The sequence below is a fragment of the Suricata suricatta genome, chromosome 12 (assembly GCF_006229205.1).
Source record: "Suricata suricatta isolate VVHF042 chromosome 12, meerkat_22Aug2017_6uvM2_HiC, whole genome shotgun sequence".
In the NCBI taxonomy this organism is placed as follows: Eukaryota; Metazoa; Chordata; class Mammalia; order Carnivora; family Herpestidae; genus Suricata; species Suricata suricatta.
In genome coordinates, this window is record NC_043711.1 from 18,047,522 (window position 1) to 18,064,479 (window position 16,958).

At 47.1% G+C, this 16,958-nt stretch overlaps 2 protein-coding genes across 5 annotated transcripts in view; both read right to left on the reverse strand.

The window, feature by feature from the left end:
• Nucleotides 1-5,952, reverse strand: part of USP4 (ubiquitin specific peptidase 4) — a 46,941-nt gene extending 40,989 nt beyond the window's left edge. For 3 of the 4 annotated variants that reach the window (XM_029919207.1, XM_029919206.1, XM_029919208.1), the window contains exons 1-2: nucleotides 5,807-5,948; nucleotides 1,952-2,079 (exon numbers count right to left, since the gene is read on the reverse strand). In XM_029919207.1, coding sequence (XP_029775067.1) covers nucleotides 1,952-2,079; nucleotides 5,807-5,907 — 229 coding nt within the window. In that variant the 5' untranslated portion in view covers nucleotides 5,908-5,948. Of the gene's footprint in view, nucleotides 1-1,951; nucleotides 2,080-5,806 lie in introns of all 4 variants that reach the window. The other variant, XM_029919209.1, reaches the window with a different exon arrangement.
• Nucleotides 5,953-14,183: 8,231 nt separating this feature from the next.
• Nucleotides 14,184-15,319, reverse strand: GPX1 (glutathione peroxidase 1). Its single transcript, XM_029916867.1, has 2 exons — nucleotides 14,977-15,319; nucleotides 14,184-14,738 (listed from the first exon to the last, which is right to left on the reverse strand). The coding sequence occupies exons 1-2, from the start codon at nucleotides 15,235-15,237 to the stop codon at nucleotides 14,379-14,381; spliced, it is 621 nt and encodes a 206-aa protein (XP_029772727.1). The 5' UTR covers nucleotides 15,238-15,319; the 3' UTR covers nucleotides 14,184-14,378.
• Nucleotides 15,320-16,958: the final 1,639 nt, after the last annotated feature.

Consider the following 16,958-nt stretch of genomic DNA (forward strand, 5'->3'; position numbering starts at 1 on the left):
GCTGTCTCCCTCTCAGTCCATACAGCATGCGACTCCTGATCTCAGGGCCAGGAGTTCAAGCCTCACGTTGGCGTTACAGATTACTGGAAAAAATAAAATAAAATAGAGAGGGGAGTGGGGAGGAAAAGTGCAAATACACTGCTGTGCTCCCTCAGGGCAACTTCATGGTATGATGCCACCATCTGTGACCTACATCAGGAAACAAAGTACATGAATTATTCATCATGTCATTTAGACCTCCCCTAAAACAAGTCTGAGCATTTCTGAGAGAGAACTGAGTTACTTCCCAAGTGGGGGAAAATGAGGAGTGAGAGAGTGAGAGAGAGAGAGAGAGAGAGAAGGAGGGAGAATCTCAAGCAGCAGGCTCCACGCTCAGCATGGAGTCCAATGTGGGACCTGATCCCACAACTCTAGAATCATGACCATGAAAAAGAGTCAGATACTCAATTGACTGAGCAATCTGGAGCCCAAAGCATGTTCATTTTTAAAAACACCCAGCTTAGTGTTAGGTACATGGATAGAGCTTTGTGCACGGCCTATCTGCCTACTGCTCTGATTTGGGGCACAACTGACAAATCACCTCTGTCCTGCTTGCAAGTGAGTCTAAAGCTAGGCAGGACAGAGCCTGAGAAAGCCAGACTGTTATCTTGATGCATCTACAGGTACAAGCCCAGCTCTGGTAGGTCACACATCACTTTTTCTGTCACTTCTTCCACTGGGAACTGATTGTGATGATAACTCGACCTTCCACCTCTCCTCTCACTACTGCTGTGGCAAACAACCATCATAGGAATGCTTGATGAATGAGATAGGTCTACAATTGGTTCCACTGCAAAGGCTAACAGTACATTCTGGCACCCAAATTTCACATTCCAGATGCAATTTCAAAATGACATCCTATTTCTTTCCATTCTACATGTTCATCTAAAATCTGACATCTCGGGGCACCTGGGTGGCTCAGTCGGTTAAGCATCCTAATTCGGCTCAGGTCACAATCTCACAGCTTGTGAGTTCGAGCCCCACATCCTGCTCTGTGCTGACAGCTCAGAGCCTGGAGCCTGCTTCAGATTCTGTGACTCCCTCTCTCTCTCTCTCTTTGTCCCGTCCCTGCTCGTGTTCTGTTTCTCTCTCTCAAAAATAAAATAAACATTAAAAAATTAAAAAAAAAAAACCAAAATCTGACATCTCTAGCCAAACTAATTTGCAAAGAGAAAAATACTGGAAGCATGCTCTTGTTAGAAGCAGTTAGTTCAGGAAAAAAGAAGTTTAACTTCTCCGTAAGTGTCTACAAAGACTTCTTTGATAGATACAAATCAAGGATTTGTGTTTCTATCCTCCCACAGTAGCAAAGTTAGGTTCACGATGTCCATGTCCAGGTTACTGATAAACACCACAGCAGGCCACTGCTTGGATGATTAGTTTAGTTAGAAAAGCAATGGGCAGGGGCGACTGGGTGGCTCAGTCGGTTAAGCGGCCAACTTCAGCTCAGGTCTCACGGTTCAGTTCATGGGTTCGAGTCCCGCATCTGGCTCTGTGCTGACAGCTAGCTCAGAGCCTGGAGCCTACTTCTGATTCTGTGTCTCCCTCTCTCTCTGACCCTCCCCCGCTCATGCTCTATGTCTCTCTCTCTGAAAAATAAATAAAATGTTAAAAAAAAAATTTTTTTTTAAAGAAAAGCAATGGGGCCGAGGGTAGGGGGATGCCTGGGTAGCTCAGTCAGTTAAGCGTCTGACTTTGATTCAGGTCATGATCTCACAGTTCTTGAGTTTAAGCCCTGCATCCGTCTCTGTGCTGACAGCTCAGAGCCTGGAACCTGTTTCAGATTCTGTGTCTCCCTCTCTCTGCCCCTCCCCTGCTCACACTGTCTCTCCCTCTCTCCAAAATAAATAAACTCTAAAAAAAATTTTAAAAATGTTTAAAAAAAGGAAAGAAAAGCAATGGGATACTATACCTGAAAAGAGTCCAGAATTATCTATCGGGCCAGGAAACAGATTGTGTTCACCCACATTGTACATATCCCAGCTGTCGAAGCCCACATACTTCTTCCACTGCTTGAACCACCGGCTGTCAATAAGATACCTAGAGACAGACAAAAATTTACTATACCACAAAAGCTGAGGTTGTAAGTTTCTGCAACCACTCTCTTAATTTTTTTTATGGTCTTCCCACCTGAGCAACATACAGTCCCCACTCAAAATCACTTGCTCAAGAACAAGATCAGGAACAGGCCCCACACAGCAGAGAGTCTGGCAAAGGTCAAAAATCCATTAACTGAAATGATTGTTGGAAAAACTGAATAGGGGCACCTGGCGGCTCAGTCAGTGGAGTATTAGACTCTTGATTTCCAGGTTGTGAATTTAAGCTTCATGTTGGGCACAGAGCTTACTTACATAAAAATATTTATTTATTTATATTTATACATGCATACATATATATAATGAATAAGTAAAATGATTACCTTCAAAAAGCTTATTTTTTAAAATGTTTATTTTTTGAGAGAGAGAGAGAGAGTGAACGATCAATGGCAGGAGAGGGGCAAGGCTGAGAGACTGAGAGAATCCCAAGCTGACTCCAAGCTGGTAGCACAGAGCCCAATGCAGGGCTCAAACTCACAAACCATGAGATCATGACCGGAGATGAAATCAAGAGTTGGATGCTTAAACAACTGAGCCACCCAGGTGCCCCTCAAAAGGATTTTTTCAATGATGTCCTCCTGCAGTGCCTGGGTGCCTTGGTTAAGCATCCAATTAGGCTCAGGTCATGATGTCAAATTTGTGGGTTCAAGACCCACCTCAGGCTGTCTTCTGATAGCTCAGAGCCTGCAGCCTGCTTCAGATTCTGTGTCTCCTTCTCTCTCTGCCCTCCCCTGCTCGCACTGTCTATCTCTTTCAAAAATAAATAAGCATTTTAAAAAAGAAAAATATTTACTATTCATTAAAAAAAATAATAAATAAATAATGTTCTCCTATGAGTAAAATCTTGCTTGCTAATAAGCAAGTTATTAATTTCATAATGATCTTTATAGAGGTCCTTGTCCAGGAAAGACAGTTTGGTTACACTGTTTGTGTGAAAGTAACACTACACACTTCAGGTTTCCTGTGAGTACTAAAGATATTTTTTTTTAAATGTTTTATTTATTTTTGATACAGAGAGAGACAAAGCATGAGAGGGGGAGAGGCAGAGAGAAGGAGACACAGAACCGGAAGCAGGCTCCAGGCTCCGAGCTGTCAGCATGGAGCCCAATGCGGGGCTCGAACCCACGAACGTGAGATCTGACCTGAGCCGAAGTCGGAGGTTTAACCGACTGAGCCACCCAGGCACCCCCTAAAGATATTTTAAAAATGCGTGTGTTTCATATCTATAAACATCTAGACACAGAAAGTTAGCTCTCTGCATGCAGAAGGCACTTGATAAATATTTGTTGATTAAGATTAAAATTTAAAAAGAAAGGGTACCTGGGTGGCTTAGTTGGTTAAGTGTCCAACTTCAGCTCAGGTCATGATCTCATTGTTCTTGAGTTTGAGCCCTGCATCAGGCTGTGTGCTGACAGCTCAGAGACTGAAGCCTGTTTTAGATTCTGTGTCTCTCTTTCTCTGTCTCTCTCTGTCCCTCCCTGGGCTCTCACTGTCTCTCTCTCAAAACTAAATTAAAAAAAATTTTTTTTTGTTTATTTATTATTGATACAGAGAGAAACAGAGCATGAGTGGGGGAGGGGCAGAGAGAGAAGGAGACACAGAATCTGAAGCAGACTCCAGGCTCTGAGAAGTCAGCCCAGAGCCCGAAGTGGGGCTCGAACCCACAAACCGTGAGATCATGACCTGAGCCGAAGTCGGAGGCTTAACTGAGTCAGTCACCCAGGCACCCCTAAAAATTTTTGTAAATACATATATATACATGTGTATATATATATATATATATATATATATACACACACACACACACACATATATATACATATATATACATATACATATATATATATACACATATATATATATAAAGAAAAATATCCTAATCAGTAAAAATCTGTTTTCTGTTTTGTAACCTGACAAAGAAATGTTAATCTCTAATCAAATACAGGAATATACATTTTTCTCAGTCTCAGGCCTTTTTAAGATTCAAAACAACTTCACTTGAAGTCAAGCAACCAGACTAATTATTCATTCCCCCACGCTGTTGTAGTTTGTAAAACTATATTGTTTGTAACATTTCTACGAAATAGCCTTTATTTTATTTTTTGCCTTTATTTAAAACCTGTAAATACGACACCTTGTAATAAAAAATCAAGTCATAACTTTTTTTGAAAAAGTTATGTTTTAAAAAAGTGTGTGTGTACATATATGTGCATATACAACAGTGTTTAGGTATGACATATAATAGTTTCTAGTCTCTAGTTATTAAGTTGCTCTGGTTATATTTAAAAAGTATCACTATGTTATTGGGGCGTCTTGGTGGCTCAGTCAGTTAAGCATCTGACTCTTGGTTTAGGCTCTTGAGTTTGAGCCCCACATCCAGCTATGTGCTGACAGTGCAGAGCCTACTTGGGATCCTCTCTCTTCCTCTCTCTGCCCCTCCCCAGCTCACATTCTCTCCTCTCTCTCAAAATAAGCTTTAAAAAAAATGACGATGCTGTTTTACAACTAAGACAGAAGGAGGAGGAAATCTCTGTGGGGGGGCAGGAAGCACAATTATCTTGGTGAGTTACTTTTAAGTTTTATAGCCAACAAACCTCAGAGATCAGGCAGCTTCCCAGAGGCCACAAGGATCCAAAAATACATCCAAATCTATACAATGCTTTTTCACTCCAAACCCCTTGAACAGCACCCTCCAAACACTTTTAGTGTGTGATCTTAGTCTATGTCAAACTTCTTCTGGTTCCGATGAGTATTCTTCATATATCACTCCTATGCAGGATAACTTCCTCTGCTTGCCCTGCCTTAAACAGCTTGGCCAGCTCAAGAAAACGGTATAGCCCTATCTGAACTCCTCCTAATCCCAATGTTTCCCTCACCTGCTCAATGCCTCTGTTACTGTAAATGGCACTATCAACAAAGCCACAGTTTCTTAAAGATGGATGTTCAATCAAGTGCAACGCAAAGCCAAGCAAGCCCTAGCTTACTACTCTCACACGATAAGACCACGGAGGAATCTCGTCACTAGTGGAAGTATCGTCCCTTCTACTAAACAATTTATTAAGAAACCTCTGGTCTCAGACTTGCTCTCCAAACCCTGAACTTTTAATTTTTTATCTAAGCTCTAATCTGTCTTCTTCTCGCACTCCGAAATTAGGCCACCACAATTACTTACTACCAAAGTAACCTGGAGCTCTCAAACATTTGTTCAGCTTCTGACCTTGGCACCCGCTCGGCAGTTTACAAGTTACAAAAGTATCTACTTCTGATCTTCTTCTCAACCCAAAAGGCGGGGGTGCCAAATATTGGTACCTGGCTCTAACAGTAAGAAACTGGGGTCTGGGAGGTGTGGTCGCCTTCGCTCAAGGTCACACATCAAGTCCTCGAAGGTAAAGGGTTCTTCACATCCTGAAGGTCCCCCTTCTCCTCATCCTGCAGCCCTCGCCCCCACCGGGTCCGCCCTCCGGGGGTCTGAATAGGCCGGACGACCTTCACTCTTTCCCAGAGGTGGTCCTGCTTTCCTCTCCTGAGGGACAGGGTTCAGGACACCCTCCAAGGGTCACTAACATCGCCCCCGCCCGGCCCCTACCCAAGCCGGGAAAGAGGGGTCCGGCCTGAGAACGATAGCCCCAGCCCCTGGTCTTGAGCGGCGGAACGGAGGGCCTAGCGCTCACCACTGCGCCCCTCGTTGGAGCGTGGTCCTCATCAAGGGCCCGAGCTCCGATTTCTGGGTCTCCGCATCCGGTCGCTCACGACAGCCTCCACCTTCCGCCATCTCGTCCGCGGCCCCGGCCCAGCCGGCCCGGACATCCGCCTTGCGCACGGCGTGCTGTGGACCGCGCCCACGCACGTACGCACGCGCGCGCGCGCGCACGTTCCCAAACCCCACCTCGGGCCTCGGCCTCGACTGCCCGCTGGCCTTTGCCTTTTCTGCCCGCCTCTCACCCGCGGTTCCTCTCCCACGGGTTCGCGGCGGAGCCGGGAGGGGACGGGAAGAGGAGGCGGGCGCCGGGAAGCTGGCTGCGCTTTTCTCCTGTCCTGCGGGCAGCTCCGTGCGCTGGCTGTTCCGCACCTCTTTCTCTGTCTTGCATGGCCATCTCTAGGTGACTGACGGAAGATACCCCCTACCCCCGGGCACCCCATCAGTGCCCGTGGTGTTAGCCTGCTCCTAGCTGTTCTTGCTTTCAGCTGGAGACCTTAGGCCAGTCCTTAGCCACCCAAACGTGGGATCGAGGTCCCTGCCCTGGAGACCCTACAGGGATTTTGGAGAGTGCCGGATTGCCCAGCGCCTTGGGACCGGGACTCAACAGTGTGGTTTACTCATTAACACTCGTCTCAAACACTCTAGTTGCCAGAATCGTGGCCCACAGAAGAGTTCCTCCAGGCCTCCTCATTGAGCTAGTCAGGGAGACAAGCAGCCGCTGAGGGGCGATAGCAACTGGGGGAGAAGAGGCCCCGATGTGTTCACATTAGGTACCCAAGCTGCTTCTTAGTTTGTTGCTGCAACAAGAAGCAGTGTCTTGAACAGTTTTCCAGTCGACCCTGCATACAAAAAGTACAGCCCTCGTCACAGAGTGGGAAGTAAGCCCGCGAGGAGGCCCGAAAGTTGGTGTCAGCAGTTCCTGTCCTCCAAAATAAAACGCAGTGCCTGATTTCATACAGTCTGATGGAGAAGAGATATTACACAAATAACCCCAGGGTCAAACAGTGTGTGGTAAGTGCCGTTAAAGAGTATGAACCAGAAAGATAGGATATGAACCAAAGACTTGAGAACCCTGAACTGTGAAAGGCAGCCTTTGGCTTGTTGCAGCATTTGAGTGTGGTCTTAAGCATAGAAATGATGGTGCACGTTACAGGAAGCGAAACTACAGGGGTCAATTTCTGGAACATGCAGGGCAGTATCAAAGAGTGAGGATTAGTTAGACCAATTAAGCTGGAAAGAACCTTCGATCTAAAGCTAAAACAGAGGCCAGAAGGACCACATGCTCTGCCTTAAATGACCCACAGATATAAAAGGTTTCGGAGCTGAGATGAAATAGCTGATGGTGCTTTGTACCCAGAGAGGTGCAGCCCAGAGAACTATTAGGAACCATTCACTTTAGAGATGGCAATGAGGGAGGAGAGGATAGGAGAGGAGCCCGGTTCAGTGTTGGGGATGGAGGAGGGAGCACTGGCATGGTGAAGGTGTGGTAGGTCATTTGAACAGACTTACTATTTTTATGTTGGGTTTTGGCGAATTGAAAGTTGCATGAATTCAATTTGCGTTACCTGGGATACCCATTACATATCATCTGGTAACATAGGTCTCTTGGCAGTTGAGTAGATAGGAGGGGAGGGGAAAGTAAGTTTGGAATTAAAACCGTCTTGAATAAACATATAGCAGTTAATCCCCTGCAGATAAGAGTTAACACCACGATAGTTCTGCATCTGGGAGCCAACCCTGTCAACCGTGAGTGCCCTTCTGTGAAAGTTCTTTGAAATTGTTAAAAATGTTGTTAAACGAGAAACACTACCGTTATCCCTGTTACTTATGGGAAAAGGAAAGTTGGGTTATCAGAACCTACACTAGAGGGTGTCTGCTTCTCTCTTCTTTTTTTAGCAATTTCTCCTCTACCATTTATGGTCTGGGTCAGAGTCTTAAGGAAGTAGGACAAGTCCTCAGCACCACTAGAAAAGGGGACAAAACCTAATTATAAATATGAAAACTTTGGAAAACCTTTTTAAGGTAGGGTCTCTTCAATGCTGTTAAATGGCTGTAAAAATCATGCACTAATTATGGATGGTTCCTAAAAAATTTATACTAAAATTATAAAATGCCAATAGTTAAAATGCAAGGAATAAAGTGAAACTTCACAGTCAGAAAATCATTATTTCCGAAGTTTTAAAATGGTTTTAGTGAGGGGCGCCTGGGTGGTTCAGTCAGTTAAGCATTTGGCTTCAGCTCAGGTCATGATCTCACGGTTTGTGGGTTCGAGCCCTGTATCGGGCTCTGTGCTGACAACTAGCTCAGAGCCTGGAGCCTGCTTCAGATTCTGTGTCTCCCTCTCTCTCTGACACTCCCCTGCTCGCATTGTCTCTGTCTCTCAAAAATAAGTAAAAAGCATTAAAACAATTAATCAATTAACTTATAAAAAATAAAATGGTTTTGGTGAGTTTAATTAAAATGCTAAAGATTTCAGGGGTGCTTCAGTTGGTTAAGCATCTGACTTCAGCTCAGGTCATGATCTCACAATTGGTGGGTTCAAGCCCCACATCTGGCTCTGTGCTGACACCTCAGAGCCTGGAGCCTGCTTTGGATTCTAGGTCTCTCTCTCTCTCTCTCTCTCTCTCTCAAAAATAAATAAACATTGAGACTCCTGAGTGGCTCAGTTGGTTAAGCGTCTGACTTAAGCTCGGGTCATGATCTCAGGGTTCATGAGTTCAAGTCCCACTTTGGGCTCTGTGCTGACAGCTCAGAGCCTGGAGCCTGTTTTGGATTCTGTGTCTCCCTCTCTTTTTGGCCCACCCCTGATTGTGCTCTGTCTCTGTCTCTCAAAAATGAATAAATGTTAAAAATAAATTAAAAATAAATAAACATTTAAAAAATTTAAAAAATGTTAATGATTGCAAACTGGAAACCATCAACATCTGCACATGTGCTCCTGCTGTTGTGGGTGACCTGTGGATTTAGGAGAAAGTGCATGATTCAGCTCAGGAGACACCCTGGCACCAAGGCTGAGTTCTCTGTTGGGCTTCTTACCCTAGGGAGAGGTTTAGGCCTAGTAGGGCACTCAGTTGGGCTCATAACCAAACCCCAGAACTGAATAATCCACCCATTTCCATGGCAACTTGGGCTGCAAGAACAGGAAGGAAAGCAGGAAGCCAACAAGAGGGAACAAACAGGCTTGACCTTGGATGTGATGACCCAAATGAGAGTTTGTAATGTCTAAGTGTGTGAACTTAAAGCTTTATTTGATTCCAAATCATAAAATCCTTGCCTTGGCTGGCAGTATGGCCTGCTCTACACCTAACTGCAGTTGGCTCTCCCAACCTAGCCTTGGTCCACGCTTGACCAGCAATGATAGAGTTGTGTGGTGGTATTCACAAATATATTGGGTGGCTTTTGATTACAGGTCTCTTCCTGGAGAACTATTTTTGTTTCCTTCTTGTCTGTGCTTCTTTAACCTGCCCAGGGGACTGTGAAACAGTAAAGTGCTTTGGAAATACATTTTAGAAGAATTAAACACCTTATCAGTGACATTATAACCTCTGTTATAGAAGGATTAGATTACTGGGGAAGGTGACTGAGGCAAAGACCTGAAGGAATCTCAGAGAGGAACTAGGAATCACCTTTCCTACATTGAAGACTCATGCTGTTGGATGGATTCCATTCTGGTTATGCCACTATTGTTGGCCAGCTCTGATTGGGCATGGAGGTAATGGCAGCCTGAGCCCAGGTGTGGCCAGTGTCTTCTCTTCCTCCTCTAATTCTTTTTCTTTTCTTTTATTTTTTTAAGTAAGCTGCATACCCAGTGTGGGGCTTGAATTGAGGACCCTGACATCAAGAGTCAGATGCCCTACCAAGCCAGCGGAGCACCCGTCTTCCTCTCCTATTACCATTGATGTCTTAACCATACCCAAGTGTTCAGCTTTAATTGTGCTGTTTGCCCATTATACAGAGCAAATTCTCAAAGGCATTTCTTGGATGAATGAGTGGAAGAATACCAGATTCTAGCCATTTTTTTCATTGGGCTAATAATCTGTTACATGCAGGTACTCACAGTCCCTATCCTCCAGGGAGTCACAGCCAGTATGGTTGGGGAAGATGTTTTCACATGAAATTACACTTTGTGTGTTGTGTGACAAAGTGCTCCAGGAACATGGAGGGTGGTGCTACAGACACATTGCTGGAAAGGAAAACTAAGCAACTAGTATAGATAGGGAGTCAAGGCACATTTCCCCCCTGGCCTTTAGGTGTATATGGTGAGTCTGCAAGGGATGCTCAGGGGGCCAGGGTTTCTTTAGATTCACACACACATGTACACAGGCACAGCTCCGTGCTGGGGACAGAGGAGGCTGGGGTAACAGGTGCTTCCTCCTCGGGGAGACTTGGATGGCTTCTACTTGCCTCCCGATGGAGCCAGGTGGCCTGTAGAACTGTCCGACACCACCCAAGGTGGGCTACACCTGGGTACTGCTTGGACGTTAGGCATTTGGCTGAAGTGGGAGTGTTTTGCGGTCTCATACTCTGGCCAGGAGCGTTGGAGATGGGGTGTCTGTAAGATGAATAATGGAAAGGTTGCTGGGCCTCTGCCTAGCACATCACTGTTATGTCAGTCTTAGTACCTCTGAATGTAACTAACAATACCCATCAGCAAGCTGCCTACCTAGTCGGTGATCTTAGTTTTGCTGGAGTTCAGTTCTTGGGGAGGTCAAAGCTGAAGGATGTCAGGGCTCAGAGTTTGCGGCTCTATTACTCTCAGGGGTAGGAGCTGGGCCCATGAGCCCTTACTCCTTAGGCCAGAACTTCTGTTTGTGCTCCCAGCTCCCAATTCGGTAGTGCCTGATGCAAAGCATGTGTGTGATAACTTGTGTGACCAGCTGGAGCTAGGCTTTATTTTAATGCCACCCCAGGCTCACCTTCATGTGTAAAGTATGCTCTTCTAGCATATTTGGTAATTGTAATATAACGCCAAATTCAGGGTTCTTTGGCAGGGATCCCTGTCCATTCTTTATGGTCCATGCTGACTTCTCTTAGGGAAATCTTTAGGCAGTGTTTTTTTTACTTAGTATTATCCAAAAGTTTAAACTTAAGAGATTTATTGACTGATAGGGCCAGGAATTTTTCTCCGAAAATGAACTTGTTTTAAATTATTTATTTATTTATTTATTTTTGAGACAGAAACAGAGGGCAAGTGGGGGAGGGGCAGAGAGAGAGGGAGACACAGAATCTGAAGCAGGCTCCAGGCTCTGAGCTGTCAGCACAGAGCCTGATGTGGGGCTCAAACCCATGAATTGTGAGATGATGACCTGAGCTGAAGTTGGATGCTTAAACGACTGAGCTACCCCGGCACCCTTATTTTAAATAAAAAAAAAAAAAAAGCTAGTTTTAGGGTGCCTGAGTGGCTTAGTCGGCTAAGCGTCTGACTTTGGCTCAGGTTATGATCTTGTGGTTCATGAATTAGAGCCCCATAAGCGGCTCCGAACTGATAGTGTGGAGCCTGCTTGGAATTTTCTTTTTCCCCTCTCTCTCTGCCTCTGCCCCCCACTCAAAATAAAGAAATAAACTTAAAAAATGTCTTACAGATATAAATAAGCTAGTATTAAATGTTGTTTGTGGAACTACTTTCAGACAGAATGAGGAAGTCATCTTATTAAGGGCTAACTGCAAGAAGTGGCTGACCGAAATTTATCAGATTTTTTTTTTCAGTTTTGAGGGTTTTTAAAAATGTTTATTTATTTATTTTTGAGAGAGAGAGTGTGCGCACACAAGCTGGGGAGGGGTAGAGAGAAAGAATCTGAAGCAGGCTCCAGGCTCTGAGTTGTCAGCACAGAGCCCAAAGTGGAGCTTGAACCCAGAGACTGAGATCATGACTTGAGCCAAAGTCAGACACTTAAAAGACTGAGCCACCCAGATGCCCCAACCTCACTTTTATTGAGGTTTAATTGACCAATAAAATTGTAAAATATTTAAAGTGTACATCATGGTGATTTGATGTACATCTACATAATTTTATCAGATTTAATGCTTTCAAAACCAAACCAAACCAGTATTTCTGGAAAAACTGCTGAAATGGAAGCTTCTGAATTTGAGTAGCAGCAGGACCCATTCCCTTCACAGGCCTGTGGCCTAAACGTTGCTGCCTGCTCCTAGATGGAGCCATGTCCTGCAGCCGCCTTAACTAAAAGCTAGGACCTCAGGCAGGCTTACTGGGATTCCTTCGCTCACTTCGCTGCTGATTCATGACGGGCGGGGCGGGGGGGGGGGGGGCAGGTCAGAGCCAGTAGCGGTTTCATGGTCCAATGATAAGGAATGTGTATGTATAGGAGTGTGTGTTCCTATGTATTGGGGGGAAGATGTCTGGTTTCTAGGGGAGGAAGAAGTTGTGTTAACTGGCTTTATTCAGATTCTTCCTGAAGGAGAGAGAGTTGGAAAGGACTTTCAGTTAAGGGAGGCAGGCAGCTTGAAGTCCTAGGATACGCCAGCCAGGGTCAGCCACACTGAGAGCTCGTAAGTTCCTATCTTGGCAGCCCCAGGCATAAACTAAGAGGAAAAAAAGTGGGTGAGTAGGAATGAGTCACCAGGCAGCCTGGGGGGAAGAGGTTGAAGTCAGTACAGAAAGCCCTGGTTGCCAGCTAGGAGCCTAACCAGAGAATGTGGCCTGGGCCACACTGAGTGACCCTTTACAGTAAAGGGGAGAATTGGAGCAGGAAGTCTGTGCTCAGGTCCAGCTTGTAGGTAGCTGACTAGGATCCTAAGTCTCCAGACTTTCCAGGGTAGTTATCTCTGGAGGTAGGCCATGGGACATGGTGATTCTTGGGGGGCTCGGCTCTGTTTAGTTCCTAGAACAGGACCTGGCATATCTTGGGCACTTGGTTATCTGGCTTCAGCTCCTGCTCTCTCCCTGAAACAGTACTTGAAGAGGAATATTCAAGCCATAATCACTTGTCTCAGTAACCATTCTTCACGAAACATCCCTTCTCATGGCTCCTGGACTCCATCTGTGTTCTCCCAGCTGTGCCTGTTACCTGACCCAGGGTTTTGAATCCATAGACCTGAGGCCTAGCCCCCACTGCCTGATTTTTTTTCTTGTTACTCTCTGTCCCCAGGTGATCTCATATTTTCCAGTGGCTACTTACTGTCCCCTTGGCTAGACCTTTGTTTCCAAGCCATACTCCTTTTCTGAGCCTGTTGTCACCACCTGCTCAGATATTCTATCCGGTCGTCTCATGCAAAATGTCTGAATCTGAACACACTCTCCTTCCCAAATCTCCTTGCCCTTGTGTTGTCCAGCTCCATGAGTAATGTCCCCTTCCCACCTCAGACCCTTGCGCGCTGTCCTCCCTGCCTGTCCACCCTCCATCAGCTCATTCCTCAGCTGACTGCTTCTTGACCTTTTCAGCTTCATGGTCCTTTCCTTCAGGAGGGAAGCATGATCCTCCCTAATGGGCCTGGCTCTCCTTTCTCAAAGTACCCTGTACTATCTCAGAGCTTTTAGTAATTCTGTATTATGTCTTTCTGCCTTCCTGAGGACTGCATTCCTGAAAGCTAACAGAACACATGGCCCAGGACTGAATGATGAACCCACATCCTGGACTGGGTGACACTACTAACATGTTTTTGCATCATTGTCCGCCCAAGCAGAACCTGCATCCAAGACCTGCAGAAGCCCTGTACTGGCGATAGGATGTGGCTCCAGATCTGTCTCAAAAGATTGACAGCAGAGCCAACAGATGGGAGAGGTTAGACCCAAACCACGCCTGAGAAGCAGTCACTGGCCTCTAAGATAAGCCCTTATCCTTAGCCTGACCAGGCATGCAATTCCAATTGTTAAGTGCCATGCAGCACACGGTCAGAAGGGCCAGTTGTATATTCTTCTCATTCTGAACACAGGAGAGGTAACAACCAGTAAGGGCAGCATCAGAGCAGACATAAATAAGCCTGGGTTGCAACATGCAAAGATCTGACAACGTAATGGAAAAGAACTTTGTAAAAGTGCATGGGCTTACAACTGTGTAAAATGGGTGGGCCTGACACTAGGGAGAGGCACAAATTCTGAATATGTGTGTGAATCTAGTGTTATTTATTTTGTCAATGTCATTTCATACCTAGCAAATACCTAGAAAGAAGAGGCCCTACCTGTATATCCTGGCAGAGGGGAAAACACTGGGACAGGAGCCAGGCTTCCCACACAGGATAAGAGTGGATTCTACACCCGAACAAAACCATAGAGAATTCAGGCGGCTAAAACAAAGGTCAAAGGAGTGGAGGCTTAATTAAGCTAACAGCCCTATGACAATGAGGTTACTAAGGAAAATGTCCCCTACCGACATAGGACATATACTCAGTTCTGCTGATATCCAATACTTTATTAGTATTAGCGAAGAGCCTTGGCTTGGGGAGGCGGTGCTGGGATGGATAAGCGCCCAACTCAGGGAGTTCTGGAAATCAGGCATTCCTCTATGCAGATTTCGAGGAAACACCTTCATGGATGAAATCCCCTGAGGGCGGTGCTGTGATAGCCAAGCAGCAGGGATAAGGTTGCCCTAGGGACAGCTGGGCCGCTGGGACAGCAGGGCTTCGATGTCAGGCTCAATGTCGATGGTTGGAAAGCGGCGGCTGTACCTGCGCACAGGCACACCATCTGGGCCCACCAGGAACTTTTCAAAGTTCCAGGAGACGTCGTTGCGGCACACTGGAGACCAGGTGATGAACTTCGGGTCGGTCATGAGCGCAGTGGCATCGTCACTGGGGGCAGGCAGAGCCTCACGCAGGAAGGCGAAGAGGGGGTGCGCCTGCGCGCCATTTACCTCGCACTTCTCAAAAAGTGTGAAGTTGGGCTCGAACCCGCCGCCAGGTCGGACGTACTTGAGGCAATTCAGGATCTCTTCGTTTTTAGCGTTCTCCTGCGGGAGGGAAGAACAGCTAGAACCCGGGGTCTCGAGGGGAGGGGAAACGTTCGCACCGCAAACCAGAAGTTTCTCGATGAGTCACAATCCCTAGGCGGACCTGAAACCCAGCCGGGACAAAAACAAGTGGCCCGCCTCTCGCCTGCCAGGGCCCGCGGCTGTGCGGCCCCACGCACCCGCTGGCGCTCCCCCGCGCGGGTTGCACGCCCACCCCGCTCGGCCCCGCGCGGCGCACCTGATGCCCGAACTGGTTGCAGGGAAAGCCGAGCACGACCAGACCCCGGGGCCCGAGGCGCCGCTGCAGCTCGTTCATCTGGGTGTAGTCCCGGACCGTTGTGCCTCAGAGCGACGCCACATTCTCGATGAGCAGCACTTTGCCCCGCAGGGAACCCAGGCTCATGGGCTCCCCGCCAGCCAACGGGCGCGCAGAGAAGGAGTACACGGAGCGCGGGGCCGCAGCCGCGAGAGCGGCGGCCGCGAGCGGAGCAGCGCACATGGCGGACTGCCGGACAGAGTGCAGAGGACAAGAGTGCGGAGTTTCGGCTCAGGACACCGATGACTAGGGTCACGTGGCGCAGGCACTTTTCCGGCAGCTCCTCCACCCTCGGCCCCGCCTCATCCGGCCTCCTCCCTCCCTTCAGCTGGGCGGGAGGGTGCGGCCAGGCCGGATGCGGGCACCGCCCAGGCCGTGCGGAACCCGCAGCAAGCTGGGTCTCGTCTAAGCAAGGCATTTGCGCGTTACCCCGCCCAGGGCTCAGGTCCAAGAGAGCTCCGAATCTTTCTCAAAGGTTTTTAGTGAAGGGGTTAGGGCAGGGCCCAAGGGGACTGACTGGCCAGCAGCCGCCGCGGGCACCGCTCCTGGCCACACAGCCCTCCGAGCAGAAACCTTCTCTCCCCTCTTGTAGTCTGTGCCCTGTTGTCGCCAGGGGCACAGAAGCAAGTTGTAACTTGCCGTGGTGGTGCAGTTGGCAGTGGCTGCCAAGGCAAGTTCTGTGATGAGGCGCTGTGGCTCTAGAAAGGTTATGTTGGAGAAAAGTGGACAACGCCCAAGACAGCCAGGGCCCAGGCTCCAAAATGCAGCTCTAACTCCTTCCCCTGCGTTCTGGGGCTGCCTGGAGCACGTTCTCATCCACACCTCCAGTGTTGCACTGCCCTTAACACTGGTTTTCCCAAGGAGCCACCGGGCCCTGCACCAGGCTTCTGGAGTGGACCCAGCTGACTTGAGGCCATCCTCCATATCTAAGCATCTTAACCTCACGCTAAGATCTGTTAAGTATTAGACACTAAAAATGGACAGGAAGAGAAAAATATCACACTCCTAAGATTAGTCCAGAGGAATGACTGCTTGGGAGTGCCCCTCACTCTCTTCAGTACACTGCATTCTGCACACTGAGCCACTATGAACTTAAATGTGACACAATATAATTGTTTCCACCTTCTTGGGAGGAGCCAGGTTACTGCCAGATTGGGGGGGCGAGTTGGGGGGCAAATGTAACATTTTGCAGTCTGAAGGCACCTTCCAAGGACAGCTGGGTATATCCTGGGTATATCCTCCCGCTCCCAGCCCTGGAGAGAGCAACACAAACACAAGGATACAGGAAGTTTAGAAAACTGCCTTTATTCTATTAGTAGTTGGAAAAATTAACTGGTACAGAAAAAAAGTTTAGTCAGCTGGAGAGGAGAGAGAAACTGAGTGCTGCCCAAGAGAACTGGCAGCTCCTCTGGAAAGGAACCTGGATACAGTGAGGAAAGGGAGCCTGTGAACTAGAGCCAGAGCCTGCAGTCCAGGTGAGACAGGCTATGCCACCTTCTGAAGTGTCTAAGTGCCTCAGGCATGAAAACAAATTCCTATTTCTTTAGCCCAGCTCTGGGATGGGAGATTAGGATACGTGGGGCCGAAAACAGGTGATATGGCCATCTTTTATCAGAGAAACTGACAAAACGGGAATTTTAAAAATGAATTTTCCATCTGACTTTATTTTCAAATACACTTTTTTTTTTAAACCAATACACTTTTGGTAAGGATGACAAATATCAGTATTAGGAAATCCAATTATACAAAAAATACTACATCTAGTCTGGGGTAGATATATTTATTTTTTGGTAACATACATTAAGTGGCACTAATTACACAGTAACTATAAGGTTAACTAACATGAAACCACAGAACTGTAACTCTGCCACAGCTGCATGGACTTGGACCTTTCTGGATGAGCA